The 18,887-nt window shown below is 43.8% G+C and overlaps 1 protein-coding gene and 1 long non-coding RNA gene across 8 annotated transcripts in view; one reads left to right on the top strand and one right to left on the bottom strand.

Annotated features, from left to right (window-relative positions):
• SCUBE3 (signal peptide, CUB domain and EGF like domain containing 3) overlaps positions 1-18,887 on the top strand; it is a 785,923-nt gene that overhangs the window by 660,392 nt on the left and 106,644 nt on the right. For all 7 annotated transcript variants that reach the window (XM_069633481.1, XM_069633476.1, XM_069633480.1 and 4 more), the window contains 3 exons: positions 11,391-11,513; positions 11,733-11,849; positions 16,383-16,475. In XM_069633481.1, coding sequence (XP_069489582.1) covers positions 11,391-11,513; positions 11,733-11,849; positions 16,383-16,475 — 333 coding nt within the window. The remainder of the gene's footprint in view (positions 1-11,390; positions 11,514-11,732; positions 11,850-16,382; positions 16,476-18,887) is intronic.
• Positions 1-18,887, bottom strand: part of LOC138520988 (uncharacterized) — a 258,021-nt gene that overhangs the window by 172,596 nt on the left and 66,538 nt on the right. The window lies entirely within an intron of this gene.

Below are 18,887 nucleotides of genomic sequence, written 5' to 3'. Positions count from 1 at the left end.
CAAGTGAGAAGAGGAAAGAGAATGATTAGTCCAGAAGAGTGAGAGGGATAGAGAGAGGGATGCCTGTGGAGATGAGAGCATCCAAGGTGTGGCCAGTGGTGTGCGTCGGACCAGAGGGTAGAATGGAAAGAGAAAGAGAGTTGCACAGGTTGCAGAAAGTTCCTGAAGAGTCAGGAGAGTCAAGATGGATGTTAAGATCCCCCAGCAGGAGGACTTGGGAAGAGGAGGAAAGTAGACAAAGGGGCCAGGTTAGCCCATTCCGAGAGGAAGAGGGTGGACTGGCCCAGAAGTCAATAGAAGGTGGCCAGAATAAGATAGGAGACAAGTGATAGCAAGGGCCTGCAGAGGAGGCCTTCTGAGTCAAGAGACTTGGACACAGATGGTCCTGATGCTGTTAACAAAACTGTATTGTTGTGCCGCAGAAGCCAGAGTGTGTCTTTGCTCGAGTGAACGGCCTTGCCCCATGCTGAAAACGTGGGGAAGGGAGGCAACGGCCCGAGCATCCTGACATATCATTTTGTGAACACTTCTTTCTTTTGATGAACACTACTCCACACTATTTGTAAATTAGCGGTAAGGATTGGCAATAGTTTTTTTTTTTACTATAGGCCCTTTTATTTTGATAAGACTCCACTAGGATTGCATTATTATTATTTGATGTTTGTAGCCTGCAACCATCTGTAGATTTAGGTTTAGATAGGCGTTTATCACACCCTTGCAAGAGTTCAATAAACACCCTTGAACTGTGGTCACTTGTGTCTGTCTTACTGTTGATACTATGCCTTCCTTACACTGCCAATTGTCCCACGGGAAGAATACTGCATTTCACTTTTTAGGTTCTGCATATTGTCTCACTCAAAGGAAGGATGTGTAACAAGTTTACCTATTGAAATAGTGAGCTTAGGGGAATTACATATCCAGGTCCCTTGAACAAAGCAAGGCCTATTACTTGAAAGCTAGAAGGCTGTATGGATTCATAAAGGGAGAGAGTATCTGTCCCCGGTTGGAAAGGTAGATTCTGGGATTTTTTTCAGGGGCAACAAATACTTTCTCCCTGGTAGAAATTAGGGATTTTGGGGATTTTCCATGTCACTGTAGGAGGGATGAGTTTGTGTATTTCACTGACGTCCAAAGACATTTCTGACTGTAAAATGAATAGGCTCTTGGGTTCATCACAAGGACAGAGAGCATGTCATTAGCATGTGAAACTGTGCTTGAAAGAGCTATAGAAACCCACGTTATTTCTGAAGAGTCACTTCTAGTGATAAGCAAAGCAGTGGCGAGCCAGCCTACTCTAGGAAGGATTGTATCTGGGGAGTGTACCCAGGATAATCAGCTAGTTGAGTGTGGGAGAGATGGGTGCACCAGAGTTGGAGAAATTGGCCACCTGCATGATGGAAGAAACTGTTGAACCTAGGAAGGATGCGTTCATGCAGGGATGGAGAATTTGCCTTCTGCACAAAAATGGAGTCTGGGCATTCTCTTCAGAGGCTGGGAAGTCTGCTGGTTGGAAGGATGGGCACCTGGGGCTTCACTCAGGGGAAATAGCACCTGGTCAAATGCAGAAAGGATGGTTTCTGGTTGTTAAGCCTGCAAGATAGCTTAGCAACTTAATCACTTGTCTCAGATGTTTGTTTTTAGTCTAGAGAACACAAGTTCGAAGCCCGGCAAGTCCAACTTAGCCCTTCCCCAGTTTGTGGTCTATGAATTGAATACCATTACAATGGCTAATAATAACACCTATTATTATTTTTTATTTTATTTCTTTTATTGTGTTGCAAAGTACAAATGTACTTTTAACACAGTATTTAAAACCATTATACAGGAAAAGAATATTTTTTTTAACAAAACCAATACAATTTAAATTCACATTTCAGTACACTTCAAACTTGAGCAGCAATATTGTCAATGAATTGGAATCTTAAAATCCATACAAAAATTTGATACATTCCACCCTACTGTAAAAGTTCTGAAGCGTTCTTTAAAAACTCTAAGCAATGAATACTCAGACTCAATTCATTGCAATTCAAAATCCTCCTCCACAAGTCCTTCAGAGGAGTAACCTATCCCAGATAAAAATTGAGATCTCAGGATTTCCATATTAGGACACCCAACACATAGATGGTTTAAAGTCTAAATCTGGATTTTGCAATGACAACACAATCTCTGGTCTTGTGGAATTGTAAGTCGCCGTCCCAGTATTTCATTGGTTGGAACCAAGTTCCACCTAATTCTTAGTACTTGAGACCTAAAGCTTCTCGAAGGGTGTTTTTTCAAGTAAGGTGGTGGTACATTGAAGCTTTTGCAAGACCACACAAAATGATCACCAAAACATTTAGAGTCCATAATCGTTCTTCTCACATTTGTCCAGACATATCTGCACCATCTTAACTTAGCTACTTTTGGTGTAAGGCCCAGTTTTTCGACAGATATGTCTGCACATTGGAGCATTAATTCACAGCTTGTGACCCAATCAGGGCTGGACTGGGAACTAAAAGAGGCCTTGGAAATAATTACTGGGGACAAAAAGAGGCCCTGGAAATAAAGTTCAAAGTGGCCCCAAATAACACATTTTCAGAAAGCCCAATGCTTTTCCTATGAGAAAATTTGGAAATACCACAGAAAAGAGGCCCAGGGTGCAGAGGCCCACCGGGAAATCTCCAGAGCTTTGTATAGGCCAGTCCACCCCTGGACCCAATCCATAAGGACCCTGCAGCCACCCTGTGACCTCACCAGGTTTAGCTGCTTAAAAACCAAAGCCGTTGCGGGGGTTCAAAATATCTATGAATAGCTGGAGCTTCCCCCACTCTACCATTGTCTGAATGGGGAGCTGTCCCAGCTAGAACAAGATCCCTGCAAGGGGTACTGACTGTGGTAATTGCAAAAGGCCTCTCCACAAAACACCCTCCAATTTTGGCCAATCTATAAGCTTTGGCACCATAAATTAGTTTTGGAACTAATTGCTGTTGGTATAGTTTCAAAACGGGTAAAAGTTAATATCTACCAAATTTACCATCAAATACTCGCAGCTTCACAAGTGCCCCTAGGAATTTAGCCTTAAGATCTTCTTGAGGCTCTCGCCCTGTACCCTTATCGTGCAGTATAAGGCCTAGGTAAACAAACGTGTTCACTACTTCTAGCTTACCATTTTCCAAATGCCAGGGTAATGTTTTGCATCTTTTTCCCCCCTTTTAAAACAAGCACCTTTGATTTTGTTGTGTTTAGTGATAAATCCAGTCTCCCCAAAAATCCTTCCACTGCTGTTAATGCTCTCTTCAGCCCAATAGCTGTTAAATCGCATAGAACGATGTTGTCCGCGTACAGTAAATGTTGAATTACCAGGGAGCCCAATCTTGGGGGGATGTTATTAAATGTTCCTAAATGACCTCCCAACCACAACAAGTAAAAGCAGACAAGGAAGAGGGTCAGTACACAACCCTGTCCTAGGCCCCTATTTGTCTGTATCCAAGGTGAATAACTTCCAAAAGCATCAAGCTTAACCCTAATCCTTGTGTCTGTATGTAAGGCCTCCAGAATACTCAACAGAGCAGCCGGGCACCCCAGATCATGTAATTTTTTCCACAAAAGGGACCTATTCACCAGATCAAAGGCCTTACGGATGTCCAAAAAGGCTAGAAATACAGGCCGAGATTGGGTTTTGGCTTGGTGTGCTAGTAAGTCTAAAACAAACCAATTTGTAGCAGTGCTGAAACCTTGGCGAAAGCCTGATTGAAGACATCAAGAGACTTTGATTCCAATGCCCATTTTTGCAAAACTTTCAATAACATGTTTGGAAAAATGTTGTTAGAAGCATCCAGCAGGGATATTGGTGTATAACATAGGGGCGAGGACCTTTTGCCCAAACTGCCAGGTTATCTTTACAGGTCAGGTTTGATAAACCGTCTGGCCACGGCGCATTAGACCGCTTACTTCTCTTTATCAAGTAAGTAACATCCTACAAGTCCCCTACCATGGCCCCACACCATTCCACCTGGGACCAGATAACTGATCTTTCCAACCTATCTACCCTGTATAAGTCAGAAAAGTGCTTGACCCAAGCTGTATCACTAACCGCCTGTGCTTGTAGAACATCCTGGGTTCCTATGGGTTTTATTAAGTCCCAACATTTTTCAGTCTTATTTCCTGACATACATGCCAACATTCTCTCAGCATCTTTAATATACAGCAAAAATTGCCTTCCTTTCACCCAATTCCTGTATGTTTGTCTTAGTCTCCGCACCTCCTCCTTATAACCAACAGGTAAAGACTTCCTAAGATGCCTTACCTCTCTGTGCAATTGTTGTTTATGTACCTGTATCTCCACGTCAAAAGGAGTGAGTGCCTTTCATTTTTTTTGTCCCCTGAATGAAACCTCTATCTGTGGTTAACCTACCCAACAACTTCCTTATTGTCCCTGAGAATCCCTCTGCCGTACATAAAAAAGCCATCTTATCTGCAGGTAGATTTACTATCTCACCAAGAAATGTTTTTGCTATTCTTGGGACCCATTTTACCTCATTCATTCCTGAGTTTATTGCCACCACCAAGGACTCAGGCTCCCTCTTCTTCACTAAACCAAATAATTTGTATACAAGCAGAGCGTGATCACTCCAGGTCAGGGGTATAACTTCCAAGGTGCCCCCTCTCGCGACTAAATCTTGTGCGACAAAGACGTAATCCAATGTTGTCTTCCATAACCCATTCTGCCATGTAAAAGCTGGGGGAATGTCCTTTTGTATGTTACCATTCACATTTATTAGATTTCATGCCTCAAATTCTTGCGTGATTCTTTTTCCCCTCTCCCGAGCCTCCTTACCAACAGTCTTCCTATTTTGATCCAAATACCACTTATCCTCTAGACATTCTGCATTAAAGTCTCCAACAATTATCACAGAGGCCCCATCAGCAGGAAACTCACCCAGTAGTGTAAAGGACACGGCTGTCAGAGCCTCCTCCAACTGTTCCTTTATTGGACTAAAGTAAAGATTAACCAAAAAGCATTTGCTTGGAGCCCCCCACCCCCCATTCTCTTGCCATTCTAACAGCAGCACCAAAATGCCCGGCCTATCTGTTTCAATTGTCTGCATGGTAGCTCCCAAAGACCGTTTAACCGCTGTTATTAGACCCCCATACGGCCTTCCCTTCACTCCCCTGCGGGCCTTAATGTGTGCAGCGTCAAAGCCATCTATTCTAGGTGTGTCCTGCAAGAAAGTTTCCTGTAAGCATATTATACATATTAATATAACAACTATTATTATAGGACTTACAGGCGGGAGGAAATGGGCAGGACACGCTAAACACAAACAGTGCTTTGAATTTTGGAGCAGAGAACCTCTCAAACCCATATAGACATTAAGAATTAACACATACTTAGCCTCTAATCTCTCAAGCAGGAGGGTTCACATTACTGTCCCAGGGATGCAAATGCTTCTCCTCCCAGATAAGTCGGGATGAAGTGGTTAACCTGGGTACATAGAGCCTTTCAACTGCAATAAAGGGTGAGCTCAGTAGATCAGAGTAGGCATACAAAGTTGTTCATCTCATTTAGTGGGTAGGTCCAAAAAGACTGCAAAGGGACAAGTGATTTAAAAAGAAACAGAACTCCTCTCTTTGAGAGTTGATGGATTCAGAGATGTGCCCGAGAAGATGGGGTTTGGAACACTGACAAAGGGATCGAAATCCATATTAGCAACACCTTCAATTACTACTGGATGCATTTATGGGAATTTTCTGGGGGTGCCTAACTCAACACCCCAGCATTTGAAAGGCTTAAAGATGGGAAATGATGAGTCAATTACTTCTTGGTCTCTTTCTGGAGGCCTCACATTGAGGTTGTTGAGTTTGCATTAACATCCATTCTTTGGCCTCTTTCTAAAGGCGTGCACCCTCTGAGTAATTTTGGAGAGATTTTGGATGGTAGCCCAATGCAGTAGTTGTCCATTTCCTGCAAACACTTCTCTAGAGATGAGGAGTTTAGCATCCATGCACATTCTTTCCTTGCTCTCTCTCTGTAGAGATTGCATCAAAAGGTGAGGTGTACACTCTGCTACCTGATATATATGCCCTTGTATCAAACCACCCACATGAGTGGGGCACATGAGTGGGACACCTCCTTTTTTTTCCGATATCCTGTCTGCGCACTTCCTGTGCCTTCCTGTGACCCCCTTCCTTTAGATATCCGCATCACTTGCCTAGTCCAGTCAGCACTTTGTTTTCCTAACAGTCTTGCTGTATAAACTGGCCTCTCTTTGGGGCTGGGTATATTTCATGGTCTATGGGTTTAGGGAGACCCCAGAAGAAAAACGTGAACTGAAACCAAAGGAAACCATACCACAGAGAAGAACATGCTCTCAGGAGAAGCCCCAAAGCATTTGTTTTCACCCCATCATTTCCCGGAATGCTTTCTGAGTGAGAGGGCTGCTCATCTCAAGCAGTGCGTTGAAGGGTGCACAATTTTAGACGATTTGCTTCCAACTGAATGATGGGTGGGCTGTGGCCAAGGATGGCTTGGCTTTCTTCTTTCTCAATCTAGTTAGTGTCTGACTGACACTGTGTCTCTCTTTCTCTGGCTTAATGGCCTGGCACTGTGGCAATGGCCAGGAGCTTGAACTAGCATGTCAACAGACTGTGCTGGACGAGCGTGCCCAGCTCACAAACATGTGTATCAATTTTACTTGGAGCAGTTTGGCGCAATAGTAGGCCCCTGCACAGCATGCTGTGTGTTGAGTTTGTAAAGTAACTGAGCTGCAGAAATTAAAGCCTAAGTAATACAGTCATAAAAAGGCATGTTGAAATGAAGATGGTTTGGACGGTCCCATCACCATGCTAGCGTTATTGCCAGGCCATCCTTGGACTCCAATTAAGATCAAAGCCTGTGTTTTAGTGTCATAGCTTAAAATGCGAGTAGGGGATGTACCATCTGCTGTGGGCCTCCTCAAGCTCCTCAAAGAAGCGTATGCTGCACCAAAGTCGTCCCCCAATCCAGCCTGCGAAACATGCATGCACAATCTTGCTGCCCTGGGGGCATGCCTTGCGCTACACTAGGTGAACTCTCTTTTTTAAAATTAGAAATAAGGGGCGGCACCTTGCCTCAGCTTCCAAAAATGCCAGCCACCACTGTGTGCAGAGGCAGCTTTTGGTGCCCGGGGGTTGGGTAGCATCGTAGGAGACATTGCCATTGTAAATGATTTAAGGTCAGTGGCGACAAGCAAGTACATATTTTTAGTGGAGGTGCATCAACATCTCTCAAGCATTAGCGCAAGTGACCGAGTGTGCTAAGGAAGCCCGAAATAATGCTGGGAGATTACCCTTGAGAAAACTGGTAAAATAATGTGTTGAAAGGGTGCATTACACAGCCCAATCTTTTAGTAAAAGGTGTAAAAAGCCGTACAATGTACTATTGGTCGTCTATGGTAACACATGAAAAAATCCAGTAAATGTGAACATAAGGGGCACTCCAATAAGAGGTGTGGTGGAAAGAGTGATGTGCGCTGCATGAAAGGAAACAACATACCCCCAAACAATAAGTCATCATACCCTGCCAACATGTATTTTGGGCCTCTCAGCATGGTCTCAGGTAGTCTTGTTTGCAGCCAGTCGGCATACTTTTAGTAAATCTTTCTTTCCGAGTTTGAGTTAGTACTTAGTTGGCGTTGGAACACCCGCTTGCAATTTTCAATTTTTACAAAATGGACTGGAAAAAGAAAGCAAATACATGCAAAACCACTGTCAGTTTTTCATTGTATTCTCCATTCTGTACAAAAAAGTAAAAGCCACATGCAAATGACACTTTGCAGATAATATTCCTATGGAATCCAACTCCTTTTTGCAGATTGCATAGGAATCTTTTAATCTTATGCCTGCATGAAATTCTCATGCAGGTGTAAAATGAGGGTGTTTTGCAGGTGGAGTGAGCCTGAGGAGGGGCAAATATATTTGCCTTCTTGTCTTCCACTCTGCTAGCAAAAGATTTTTAAAATACCCAGAGTGATAAAAACAAGTGTACAGACTGGCATGAGCCTTATTTTTACACATATTTTACTGTCCTGCAGATTTTAAAATGAGCCGCCAGTAAATAAATTGCCCTCATTCTGTAATCACCTATGAGAGGGGAGACGAAGAAAAGGTAATGTCCTGTATTTGGAGGGGGACAGGACACCCTTAACTCACTTGGTTGTTGTGGCGCATGTTTCTTATTAGTAGGATAATTAACTTTGCACCAGCCAGGAAATACTATGGAGCCATATGTTACTTTTCACAGCAGCCAACTCCTCACAACTGATCCCAACCAATGACTACAGGGGCAGATTGACAAAACCTGTCACTCATAGAGTAAAGGCTCAAAGACAGTTTATTTAAAAATGGGATGGTTGGGAATGCGCACCCGTGGGACATAGCGTAAGCATGTAATCCCTCTGATGTAAGAGAGCGTTGGGTGTTTATCCGTATCCCGTTGTTTCACCGACGGAAATCGTTTCAAAGTAATTTACTTCGAAATGATTAATTCGAAAATACCTTGTTGGTTTAGGGGTAAAAAGGGGTTGGGGAGAGGCTTGGGTAGGGGTAATAATGAAGTGGGAGAGGAGACGACACCCCCAAATCTAAAAATAATTACAAATGAAGTAAAATTTCACAGTAATCACTTCTAAGTAAATTACTTCTAAGTGATTTCCATCAGTAAAATTACATGGAACCGTTTATCTTTTGGGTTTGCCCCATTCCGCAGGAATCCGTCTTGCCTCCCTCCCAGCATGACATGACTTTATAAACAGCGGGATCCTGCCAGTCTATGTGCGAGGGAGTCATCTTATGAATTGATTCCCTTGTGGTCTGGGCGACATAAAAATGGCAATTCCTCGCTTGCCAGGGATTGCAAAATGTAAGATTGCTTCTTTCCTGGGAGGAGCTTCTCTGCCGTCCACATTCTATGTCTGACTAAAGGGCTCAACTGGCCCTGTACTACCTTAGAGGAATAATTTCTTCTAGTGATCTTGGGTAGCCCTTGTTCCTTGGTTGAGTTAAGGGCAAGGACATGGCAACAGAAGGAATTTGGGGTTCTCTCATGACTAACCTCTTAATGATCTTGGCGACCAATAGGGTTGAATACATGGGTTATGTCCCTCTAGTTATCCCCTGCTTTAGCACAGAGATTCAGTGAGGGTGGGTGGTCGATTCCCCCCTAACCTCCTCCAGCCCCAGCATCCACTAGCGTGGGGTGACACACAACCCCATTGACCACCCTGCTATGGATCTCTCAGGTCAAGCAGGGGACTTTCTCAGAGAGGCAACAGAAAAATCGGATAAAATGGTTTTCTTTCTACATACATGATACCGCATTAGCTGCAGGCCCATATTCCTCTGTTTCATGGTGGGGAGCCACACTGGGATCCCTTCAGGTGCATCATCTATCGGTCCCTCAGAACTGGGACTCTCACATCAACATCCTAATACTCGAGGATATTGACCAAGTGTTAAAAGTCCTTTCTGCCGGCCATCCAGGGCTTGAGGGTGCATGTAATGACCGACAGTACCATAACCATGTTCTACCTCAATAAGCAATTAGGACACTCAACTCAGCAGACTAGCCAGTGGCAACTCTCTTGGCTTGGCAAGAGTCCTCAGTGTGAAGACCTGTAGAACAGACAGACTCAATCGTCTCATGAGTTGGTACTGTCAACTCACACAGTGACCCAAATCTTCAACAGGTGAAAAGGATCTCTCTGTATGGCTATTCAGGATGTTAAAACAACATTCCCATTTTGGGGGATTCTAGTGCCACTTTTTAGGGCCCTCAAATGTTTGCTTTATTTTTTGATCACTGACCTATTCTTAGTTGGTAGATGGACGTCTCCTGAAGTTCACCTGTCATTGCAATCCTCTGAACCTTACTTAAAGGTTAATGTATATGATATGGTATGTTACTGGGTCACCCCTAAGGCACCCATTCCCATAGGTGCCTTTCAGGCACTCCATTTATGCCCTAGAGTGATTTGATCACCTTACATTGGTTTTGGTAGGTTCGTGCACATGTACTTTAGTGTTGGATTAACCAGCGCTGCAAGCCATGTTACTGCATTGGTAGCACAATGTACTTTTATGGTAGCCATGGAGTAGCAATGTATTGTTTTAAAATTTTGCTCTCAGACATTTTGTATTTTAGGGCGTCCTTTGTTTTGGAAAACCACAAGGTAGCCTCAAAATGGCTGTTCTGGTCATATGGACTTCTTGTCCCCCCCCCACCCCCTCCTCGAGCAGCCTCCATTTTGATTTCAACTAGTTTAGACCAGTGTATGTACCTGGGCTCTCCCCTCACTTCCTGTGGGGGTATTCTAGGCTACAGTGTAGTCCTAATGACCAATCAGAATGGATGGTCATCTGATCCTTTGCCCCCAAGCCCCTCTAGTGATTAGCCAGCCTCTTGTTGCAGTGATACTTAAGGCCCTGCCTCTTTCTTCTGACTGCTTGATTTGCAACTTGGAAGAAGCAGGCTTGCCAAACTGCTGAAGGAATCTAACCTGCACGCAGACATTTTTTTCCATACTTTTTAAGGGTTCTGTGACCGCTGGATCAAAAGCGGCCTTTTTAAAACACTCTTTTGATATGTATTTTTAAACTCATTCTCTGCACTTATCTCATTGTGAATGTATTATTACGCTGTAGCTAATTTTGTTAATTGTAAATATTGTTCCCTGAAGTGCATCGCTAAGGTAACTATTTCTAAAACATGAAAGAAAATTCACTTGTAAGGAAAATGACAGCACCCTGTATTATTAGTCATATTTTTCAGCTTGTGATACTCCTTGTTATGATTTCACTTCTTGACATAAACTTTTTATTTTCTGTGACTATCAGCTATACAAATGCCATGCATCACAATGTTCACTCTTTATTCTCTTGATTACATCATAAGTAGAAGAGTTACAGATAGGAAGGTTGCCCACACGTGTTTCAACCCTAAAAGCTCTTCTTCAGGGCAATCACAAATATCCAAACAAATTCATTTAAATGCATGGTGTTAGTAAACATGATTTCAACAATTATAACATTCCTTTTGTTGTCCTACTAATGGAATGTCTACAACTGACATGGCAAAGTCCTTGACCAAATTAATTGAACTGTGATCTTTTCTCCCACTATGTTCTACTTCTTCTTGCTATCTTTTCTGTGTTCCTGTATAACTTGTGCTGTTCGCCTTCCAAGGTTAATATGTTGTAGCGTCTATCCACAAAGAGTTGATGACCTGGCTTATCTAGAAATAGGTCCCCCGAACCTAAATTGCTTATTTTTCTGCCGGCTTGCCTCGTACTTTAAGGCAATTGGTGGCATGTAGAATATTACAAATGCTTAGGATAAATACATTGCCTAAATAGGCTTCTCTTTCTTTGCCGCAGATGTGGATGAATGCAGCATGAACCGAGGTGGCTGCAAGTTTGGTTGTTTGAACTCCCCCGGCAGCTATGAATGTACCTGTCCCCCTGGCTTCAGGCTCCATTGGAATCGGAAGGACTGCATCGGTGGGTAAGACTGTACCAATCTGCTCCCTAATGTGAATGTCTGGCAATGCCAGCATATTCCCTTCTCTAGAGTTCGGCTTTTCTATTCCATTTGCTTCCTATCCCAGTGGGCTTTTACTCCACTTACCACCGCCTTACTTTGGGAATACCCTGGACAGGTGTGCTCAAACCCCAATACACCCATTGTGTTAGTGTTTCTCCTCTTGTTTCTCTTTCCAGAGTTGGTGAAGTGCCTGTCAAACGTTGGCCCCCATCGAGCAACTCTGACCTGCAACAAGAATGGCAAGAAGGACAGCTGCTCCCTTACATGCACCTCCAAAGCCCGCTTCCTGCCAGGTAAGGAAAATGGAGGGCAGAGCCACAACACAGTGCTGGGTTACAGTGACCTACATTTTTAAATGTAATGTCCTTGTAATGTTATCTTATGAACATTGCAATTGTCAGTCTCAAACTCTCTACCTCCTACTCCCTCATGCTCCATCTTTCGCTTTCTTTTCTTGTAGCTCCCACAGCTTCCAACACCGACCTTGCACCGTATAGCCTAGAGTAAACCCCACACTTGTTCATGGATACTCATTCCCTGTTCAGTCCTTTTAGCAAATATCAAAGCCTCAGCAGAAGCAGCAGCCATGTTACTTATTATCTACAAGATGTACAGAGTCTGCCTGTGGTTGTGCTACCAATGCCTAGCGTTTTGGCCTTCCTACGCCCAAGCCACTCCAATAAATTGCTTTGTATTGTTATTATTTTATTTAAGATTTCAATTCATTCGAGATCAGTAATTATACAAAATACAACAACCTCTATGTGGGAGCCCCAATTTTGGTATGTCAGAAGATGACCAGGCCATAGACCTCGAAGTCGAATTTGCCTAAGTTAAGAATTATAGTTCACTTAAAAGTATCAGAGTCTTTCTCGGATGCCCCACATCCTGTTGCATAGGCCTTTTACTAATGAAGAGCCTTGTTTGGCTTTACACACTGAGGCTTAGTCCCTCGTTGTGGCCATCCTCTGGAAAAGTCCTTACACATCTAGTGGAGCTTCTTCCTCCACCATAGCAAGTCCTCTTAGAAAAGAAGAAATGCTGCTACAAGGGATTCGGAAAGGGTGTAAATCAGAACTTGTCTCTCAATATAAGGCAGGCCAATGCAGATGCCCTTTTGAGTGCAGAGAATAGAGACTGTGGGAGCAGCTCTCAAGCTCAAGACTGTCCTTCCTGCATATTGGTAAGCTGCTTTTAGGCATGCTCCATCCAAGTCTGGGTGAGTGGCTCCATATGGCATTGTTCCATTTATCACACTGTAACTCTAAAGACCATTAAATAATGCTGTCAAATGCCTAGATTTGAGAAACTAAAGGATGTGCAGGTAGCACAGTTCTAGATTTTCCATTTGAGCGAGTCGATTCGCTCCACTCCTCAACAGCATGGGAATTCGCAAAGAGGAAGACCTCTACACAGACCACTGAGTTGAATGTGCTAAACCCTTTCAACCTCTGCAGCAGCTTAGGTCAGGCAAGAGCATGTCCTGGTCTGGTGTTCGGGGAAGGGCAGGTCAGGGTTGCTAGCAGCTCCAGCCAGATCCTCTGTTTCAAAAATTGCAAGCAATAATGAATGGTGAACAAAGGTTTTAGGTCATAGGCCCTATTTCGAAACTGTGCCTTTCTCGTTCTAGTCCACTTCTCTGTGACAGGTCTAGCATCCATTCATCTGACTGTCTGCAAGAACTTCTCAAGAGACCAGTGGATCAGTGGGGGTTTCATCTTTGCTTACCTGCTAACAAACATTCACAAACTCCAGTTCTCCAGGTTGTGTGTCGGATCTTGTTCCAGAGTATGCAATGTGTCTGCTTCTTGATTGCCATAGAGGAGGTAAATATCCAGGCTTCTTCGTCATACCGCTTATGGCATAGAAAAAGAACCAAGTGAGTCTACACACCATGCTTTCCTTAATCCCTATGTATCTCAAGGTATTCTCAAAATCATCTCTCCGGTGTGGGTTAATTGGTTTCGTTGCCAGGGCAATTGGGTCTGCAAATGGAGCACAATGATGCCATCTCCCATTTTTAGTGACCGTTAGTCCTGGTTCTTCTGCTTCGCTGCAATTCAGCACTCCAAATGTTCATAAAAATCCTGGCCTCAGTGGCGCCACCCATGAGTTCAGGGATTCTTGTAAACCACTTCCTGGAGGACTGGATGCTAAGGGCTGGCAACCCCACCTGGGTTCAAACTTCATACGCTGTTGGACTTTCTATTAAACTTAGGCATACCTGATCAGTTTGATAAAAGTCCTATTTGATGACTTCTCAGAGTCATGTTTTAATGGCTTTACTGTAGTCTGGGGTAGGACGGGGTTACAGACTCTCAGGCTGTCAGTGTTTCCATCCCTTCCTTGATCCAGAGGGATTTACTTTGGTAGTAAGAAGTAATACCTCTCTGCACGCGATCTCATTCTTCACTCCTGTTCTAACTCAGGCTGTCTGTGGGAAACCAACTCTTAAATAGGACATTTGGGATATCACCTCTGGATCTCTCAGGACATAGACCATCACATACAAATGAAGACCAAAGAGCGAGCCAAAGGTGGCTTAGTGGCTGGTTAAAACTGATAGGAACCTATCAAGTAAAGTGATCTAAACTTCGTAACAGCCTGCGTAAATACATTTGACGCCTTCTTATTTATCAATTAGATTAGAGCCTTAGCTCCCTCTTTGCTTTTGATTATCATGTATATTCTACCAGGAAAATTAAATGATATTATTATCAAGGATATCAGTTTCAGATATCAGTTTGATAAATTAAAAAAAGGAAGCAGTTTCTCAAAGATGTGATATTTCTTGCATGCATGAGTGGATGATTTGCTGTTGCATGGTGGGGATATAAATATCATTGATGAATGTTCGACATTTCTGCAAGCCATCTGGCCATCATTGCATTGGGTGAAGACCTCTTGCATTATTTCGGGCACTAACAGACATCCCCATCTTTCCCACTGTAAATACACCTGGGCTTTATGGGGAAAATAATGCATGTGTGTGGAGAAAACATTTAGCAAAGCAGGGTACAATAATTGTGGGTTCTGACTCTTATCTCACAAGCAATGGCATTGACATGCATTGACTCTATGTCGGTGTGTGACTGCCATTGCTAAACAATGGCCTAGAAGACTGGCTGATGAATTAGGAGAGCACGAAGAAGACCATTTTAAAATATGTCAGAAGAAATGCACAATAATATAAAAACATATTAGAGGCACAAAGCCAGAGAACAGGAATGATACAATGGTAAAGTGCCCGCTTCCACCAGGACACTGGCCTTTAATAGTACAGGAGTCAGGATTATAATAAACCATTGGAAATAAAACATTTAAGACAATTCTATAAGAATTGTATTTTCTGGAAAAAATATCTTTTCAGATATGAACTGGGAATAACCTATTGATGTAGAACAAAAGAAGAGACTCCAAGAAATGTTGGCTCATCTTGAGTAGAGGATTAGGAGCAATGAGTCGAGTAATGAACCCTGGTGTTTCCGAAGCATGGAGTAGGCATGTGAGTGTTGTATGTTAACATACAGAGACAACAACATTTGAAATATCTCCTATAAAGCGATCGAGATTATGGTCAGCATAGAAAAACACCAAGTAATGAAATATGTGAAGGAGATTAAATCATCCACACCTGCTAGGTGAGATGACATCCCAGTGGCTATAATAAAAACGAATACCAAATTGTGGGCATCATTTCTGTCTGTAATATTTAGAATGCTGTGACATTCATATTATGGGAGCCGCATTTGAGGACACTAGCAGCAATGGCGACTTGCGTACCTGGATGGAAAAGGTCTAAAGTGCCCCGACGGAGGCTAAGGAGGGCAGAGCATGCAGGGGCGCCCTTTAACTCTACCCCTACCCTCTTGAATGAGAGCTTGGACAGTATGGAGGAAACTTGTCTACCGACTGGGAGTATGATAGTCACTACAGTGAGTCACTTTTAGTGCAGGTAATGCAATCTGGGTATACCCCATAACAACTCCAGCTCCCACTGCTTCTGTGTAGCAGCTACCAAAAGCACACCTGCGTACTATCCTAATCCTTAAAAGGCTTAGACCGGGGGCGGGCGTGATTAACCTACCATCTCAAATTTTAAAATCCTGCAGTCTCAGCCCAATATATTCATGTCTCAACTTCCTGCCTCTCCTTCAGCTTACAGCACTCATGCTGTCTTATCGTCCGTATCTTGCATATCTTGCACCAAATACACTCACGCATTCTCTCGCTCTCTCTCTCTCTCTCTCTCTCTCTCTCTTTCTCTCTCTCCCTCTCTCTCTCTCTCTTTCTCTCTCTCTCCCCCCTCTCTCTCTCTCTCTCTCTCTCTCTTTCTCTCCCCCCTCTCTCTCCCTCCCTCTCTCTCTTTCTCTCTCTTTCTCTCTCTCTCTCTCTCTCCCCCCTCTCTCTCTCTTTCTCTCTCTCTCTCTCTCCCCCTCTCTCTCTTTCTCTCTCTTTCTCTCTCTCTCTCTCTCTCTCTCCCCCTCTCTCTCTTTCTCTCTCTCTCTCTCGCTCTCTCTTTCTCTCTCTCTTTCTCTCTCTCTCTCTCTCTCTCTCCCCCTCTCTCTCTTTCTCTCTCTCTCTCTCTCTCTCTCTTTCTCTCTCTCTTCCTCTCTCTCTTTTTCTCTCTTTCTTTCTCTCTCTTTCTCTCTCTCTCTCTCTCTCTCCCCCCCCCCTCCGCCCCCTTTAACATTGTTGGATGTGAATAGATCACTGCTTGTGTGTAGTGTATCGTGTGACATTTAAGATCTGCTGCCTTTTCACCACTCCGTGTGGTCATATAATATTGAAGTTTCAGGTTGAGGCCGAATATGATTCTCTTTCAGAGTCAGAAAACAGCTACACTGTGAGCTGTGGGACCCCAATACTGAGGCATGGCAATCCACAGAAGAATAGCAGCACTACACATCACTGCATCGGTAAGTCTGATCAATGCGGGGCATGGTGCACCCTCACACCAGTCCCGTGGGCATCCTCCTCTCGGCGCTGCTTTGTGTTTGGCATATCTTTGCTTCTGGAAAGAAATGGGGTTTGTGTGCTCGTGATCCACCAATTGTACACATTCCAAGCCTACGTCCTTCTTTCTCCACCACTTGGTATGAACCACAGCATATTCCTGCCTCAATTGGTTAGTCTGTGGCCTGCCCAGATGTGTTCTTTGCTGGATGTTAGCATGTCCAGAATTGCTTTATATTTCATTCCCTGTCGCCTACATGACCTTGTTCCCCAGGGTCCCCGCACATTCCTTTGACATATGCTATTTTAATGTTCCTCTGTGATATTAATGTTAATGTTAAAGGATATTTGTACCACGCACTATCACCACCGGAGTGGTCCCCTCGCGCTCTGGCGGCTTTGAAAGAGGGAGTGGGGTGAGTTAGTGGGAATAAGCTGGAAAGGTGCAAGAGAGCAGTGATGTGCTGATGGCAGCCTCAGCCCGGTGGGTCCGTCGGCTGGGCTTGGGGTGTTTTACGGTCGGTAGTCGTCGTGTGCTGTTGTGCAAGTCTAAGTGGGGTTTGTTTTGTTGTTGCAGTGTAGTGAAGTTAGTGCGGATTGCTGCGTTTTAGGCTTGTGGTTGTGTTTGGTTAGAGTTTGAGAAGTGTATGCAGAGGGATGAAATTGTTAGTGGTTTGGTTAGTTGGCATTGCTGTCCTTGCAGTTATGTCTATGTCTGATGTTTGCTATCATTCACTGTTCCATCGTTGCTAATTTTCAATATTCTTTCTAGATGTGAGGCAGGCTAGTGATCACGATTACAATCAAGTGTTGCACTCACCATCATTCACAGTTTCATCCAAGTGTGGCGCATGCTAACATTCACATTTCTATCTAGATGCGACACAAGCTAACGTTAAGAATTCCAACTAAGTGTGGTACATTGTGGTACATGATTTCCTGACCATTATTCCCAGATTATTCCAAATACCTGGCCCCATGCAGTATGATGTGATGTGCCTCTGAGAGATCCTTGGCCTCTAAGGGCTAGGGTGTCCTAAAGATCTGCTCTCACAATGTATTTTTGTAATCTCATTTTGGGTTGTGGCAGGTATCGCCTTAAGGAGACTCTAGAGGGCGCTCCTGTATTAGAAATCAAATGTGAGTTTTATAGCTAATACTTGTTCACTTCGCAAGAGGAAACAGGAAGCCAACTATAGATATGACCCATATGTCCTCTGTTAGCTTCAAAGGGACAAGACAGGAGATACCGAAACCATGTATGTACTAAATGATGCGTTGGTGCCTAGGATTCAAAGAATACAATCAACATCTTTAGAGTTTATCCGGGAAGTAGCCCAGGAAAGTAAACATGTAGCAACCTCCAGTGAGCACATTTTCACACAGCTCACCCTATTCCTTCATAACCTAAGAAACGTTCCCATTACATTGTCTACCCTTGGGAAGAGGTGGAAACTTCAGAAGACCACCCTAAACCGAAGGAGATCATGTTGCGTGTTACCAAGACCCATCTGACGCGAAGCTCTGCCAGGGTCTGCAGATTTTGGACTTCTAAAGAGACCAGGGGAAACTCGAGCCTCAGTGCTCACTTCTTTTAAATTGCCAGAAACATCTGGGTTGAAAGTCTCAAAGGACCGCTGTTCTCCACGAAACCTTGCAGCGTATCACTTTGCGGATTTGTCACAAAGAGGTGAGATCAGCGGAATCCTGCGAGTGCTGGTGACAGATTGTTTCATTGAGTCAGTGGAATACATTTTCTACCCGACCTTAGATTGGTGAAACACGCCTATGTGTGCACGCTACCCAACTGTACTAGCAGCAGAATGCATAGTTGAACTGTGCCCCATCTACAAGAGTGTATCCTACCTCTGGTTCTGCACCTTCTCCGGTAGCAGGTATCTGGTAAAAATGTTGCCAACAACAAAGTAGTCAGTGAAAACATCATGGTGTAAATACCTCTGCAGTGAAAAGGTTGGCAAGCGAAAAGTAGTCAGAAAATGTAGCTAAAAAAGTAGCCAAAAATACAGCACTGCTAGGGTAAGTGTTAAGGAGGATTTAGTGGGCTTGTGAGTGGCTGGTTTAGGGTTAGTAGAGGGGGTCAGGGTCAGGGTGGTTGTTAGAGGGCTGGTGGTGTTGGGGTGTGGTTAGTGGTTAGGGTAGAGTAAGTGTAAGGGTAGGGGTTATGTCAAGGCTAGGGCTTATAGAGGAATGTTTGGGTAAATGTTAAAGAAGGGGATAGGGAGGTTGGAGAGGGCTCTTGATGTTCCTGTATAGTAGGGGTTAGGATACACCTGTAGGTTAGGGTAGAGTAAGTATTAGGGTAAGTTTTAGAGTTGCACTTAGTGTAGTGTTGTAGTTAGTGTCGTGTAAGGAAG

This window comes from Ambystoma mexicanum, chromosome 13 (genome assembly GCF_040938575.1).
Source record: "Ambystoma mexicanum isolate Mex_15411 chromosome 13, UKY_AmexF1_1, whole genome shotgun sequence".
Taxonomy (NCBI): domain Eukaryota; kingdom Metazoa; phylum Chordata; class Amphibia; order Caudata; family Ambystomatidae; genus Ambystoma; species Ambystoma mexicanum.
Note: the sequence above shows the minus strand (reverse complement) of the source record. Positions and strands in the feature narration are given on the sequence as shown.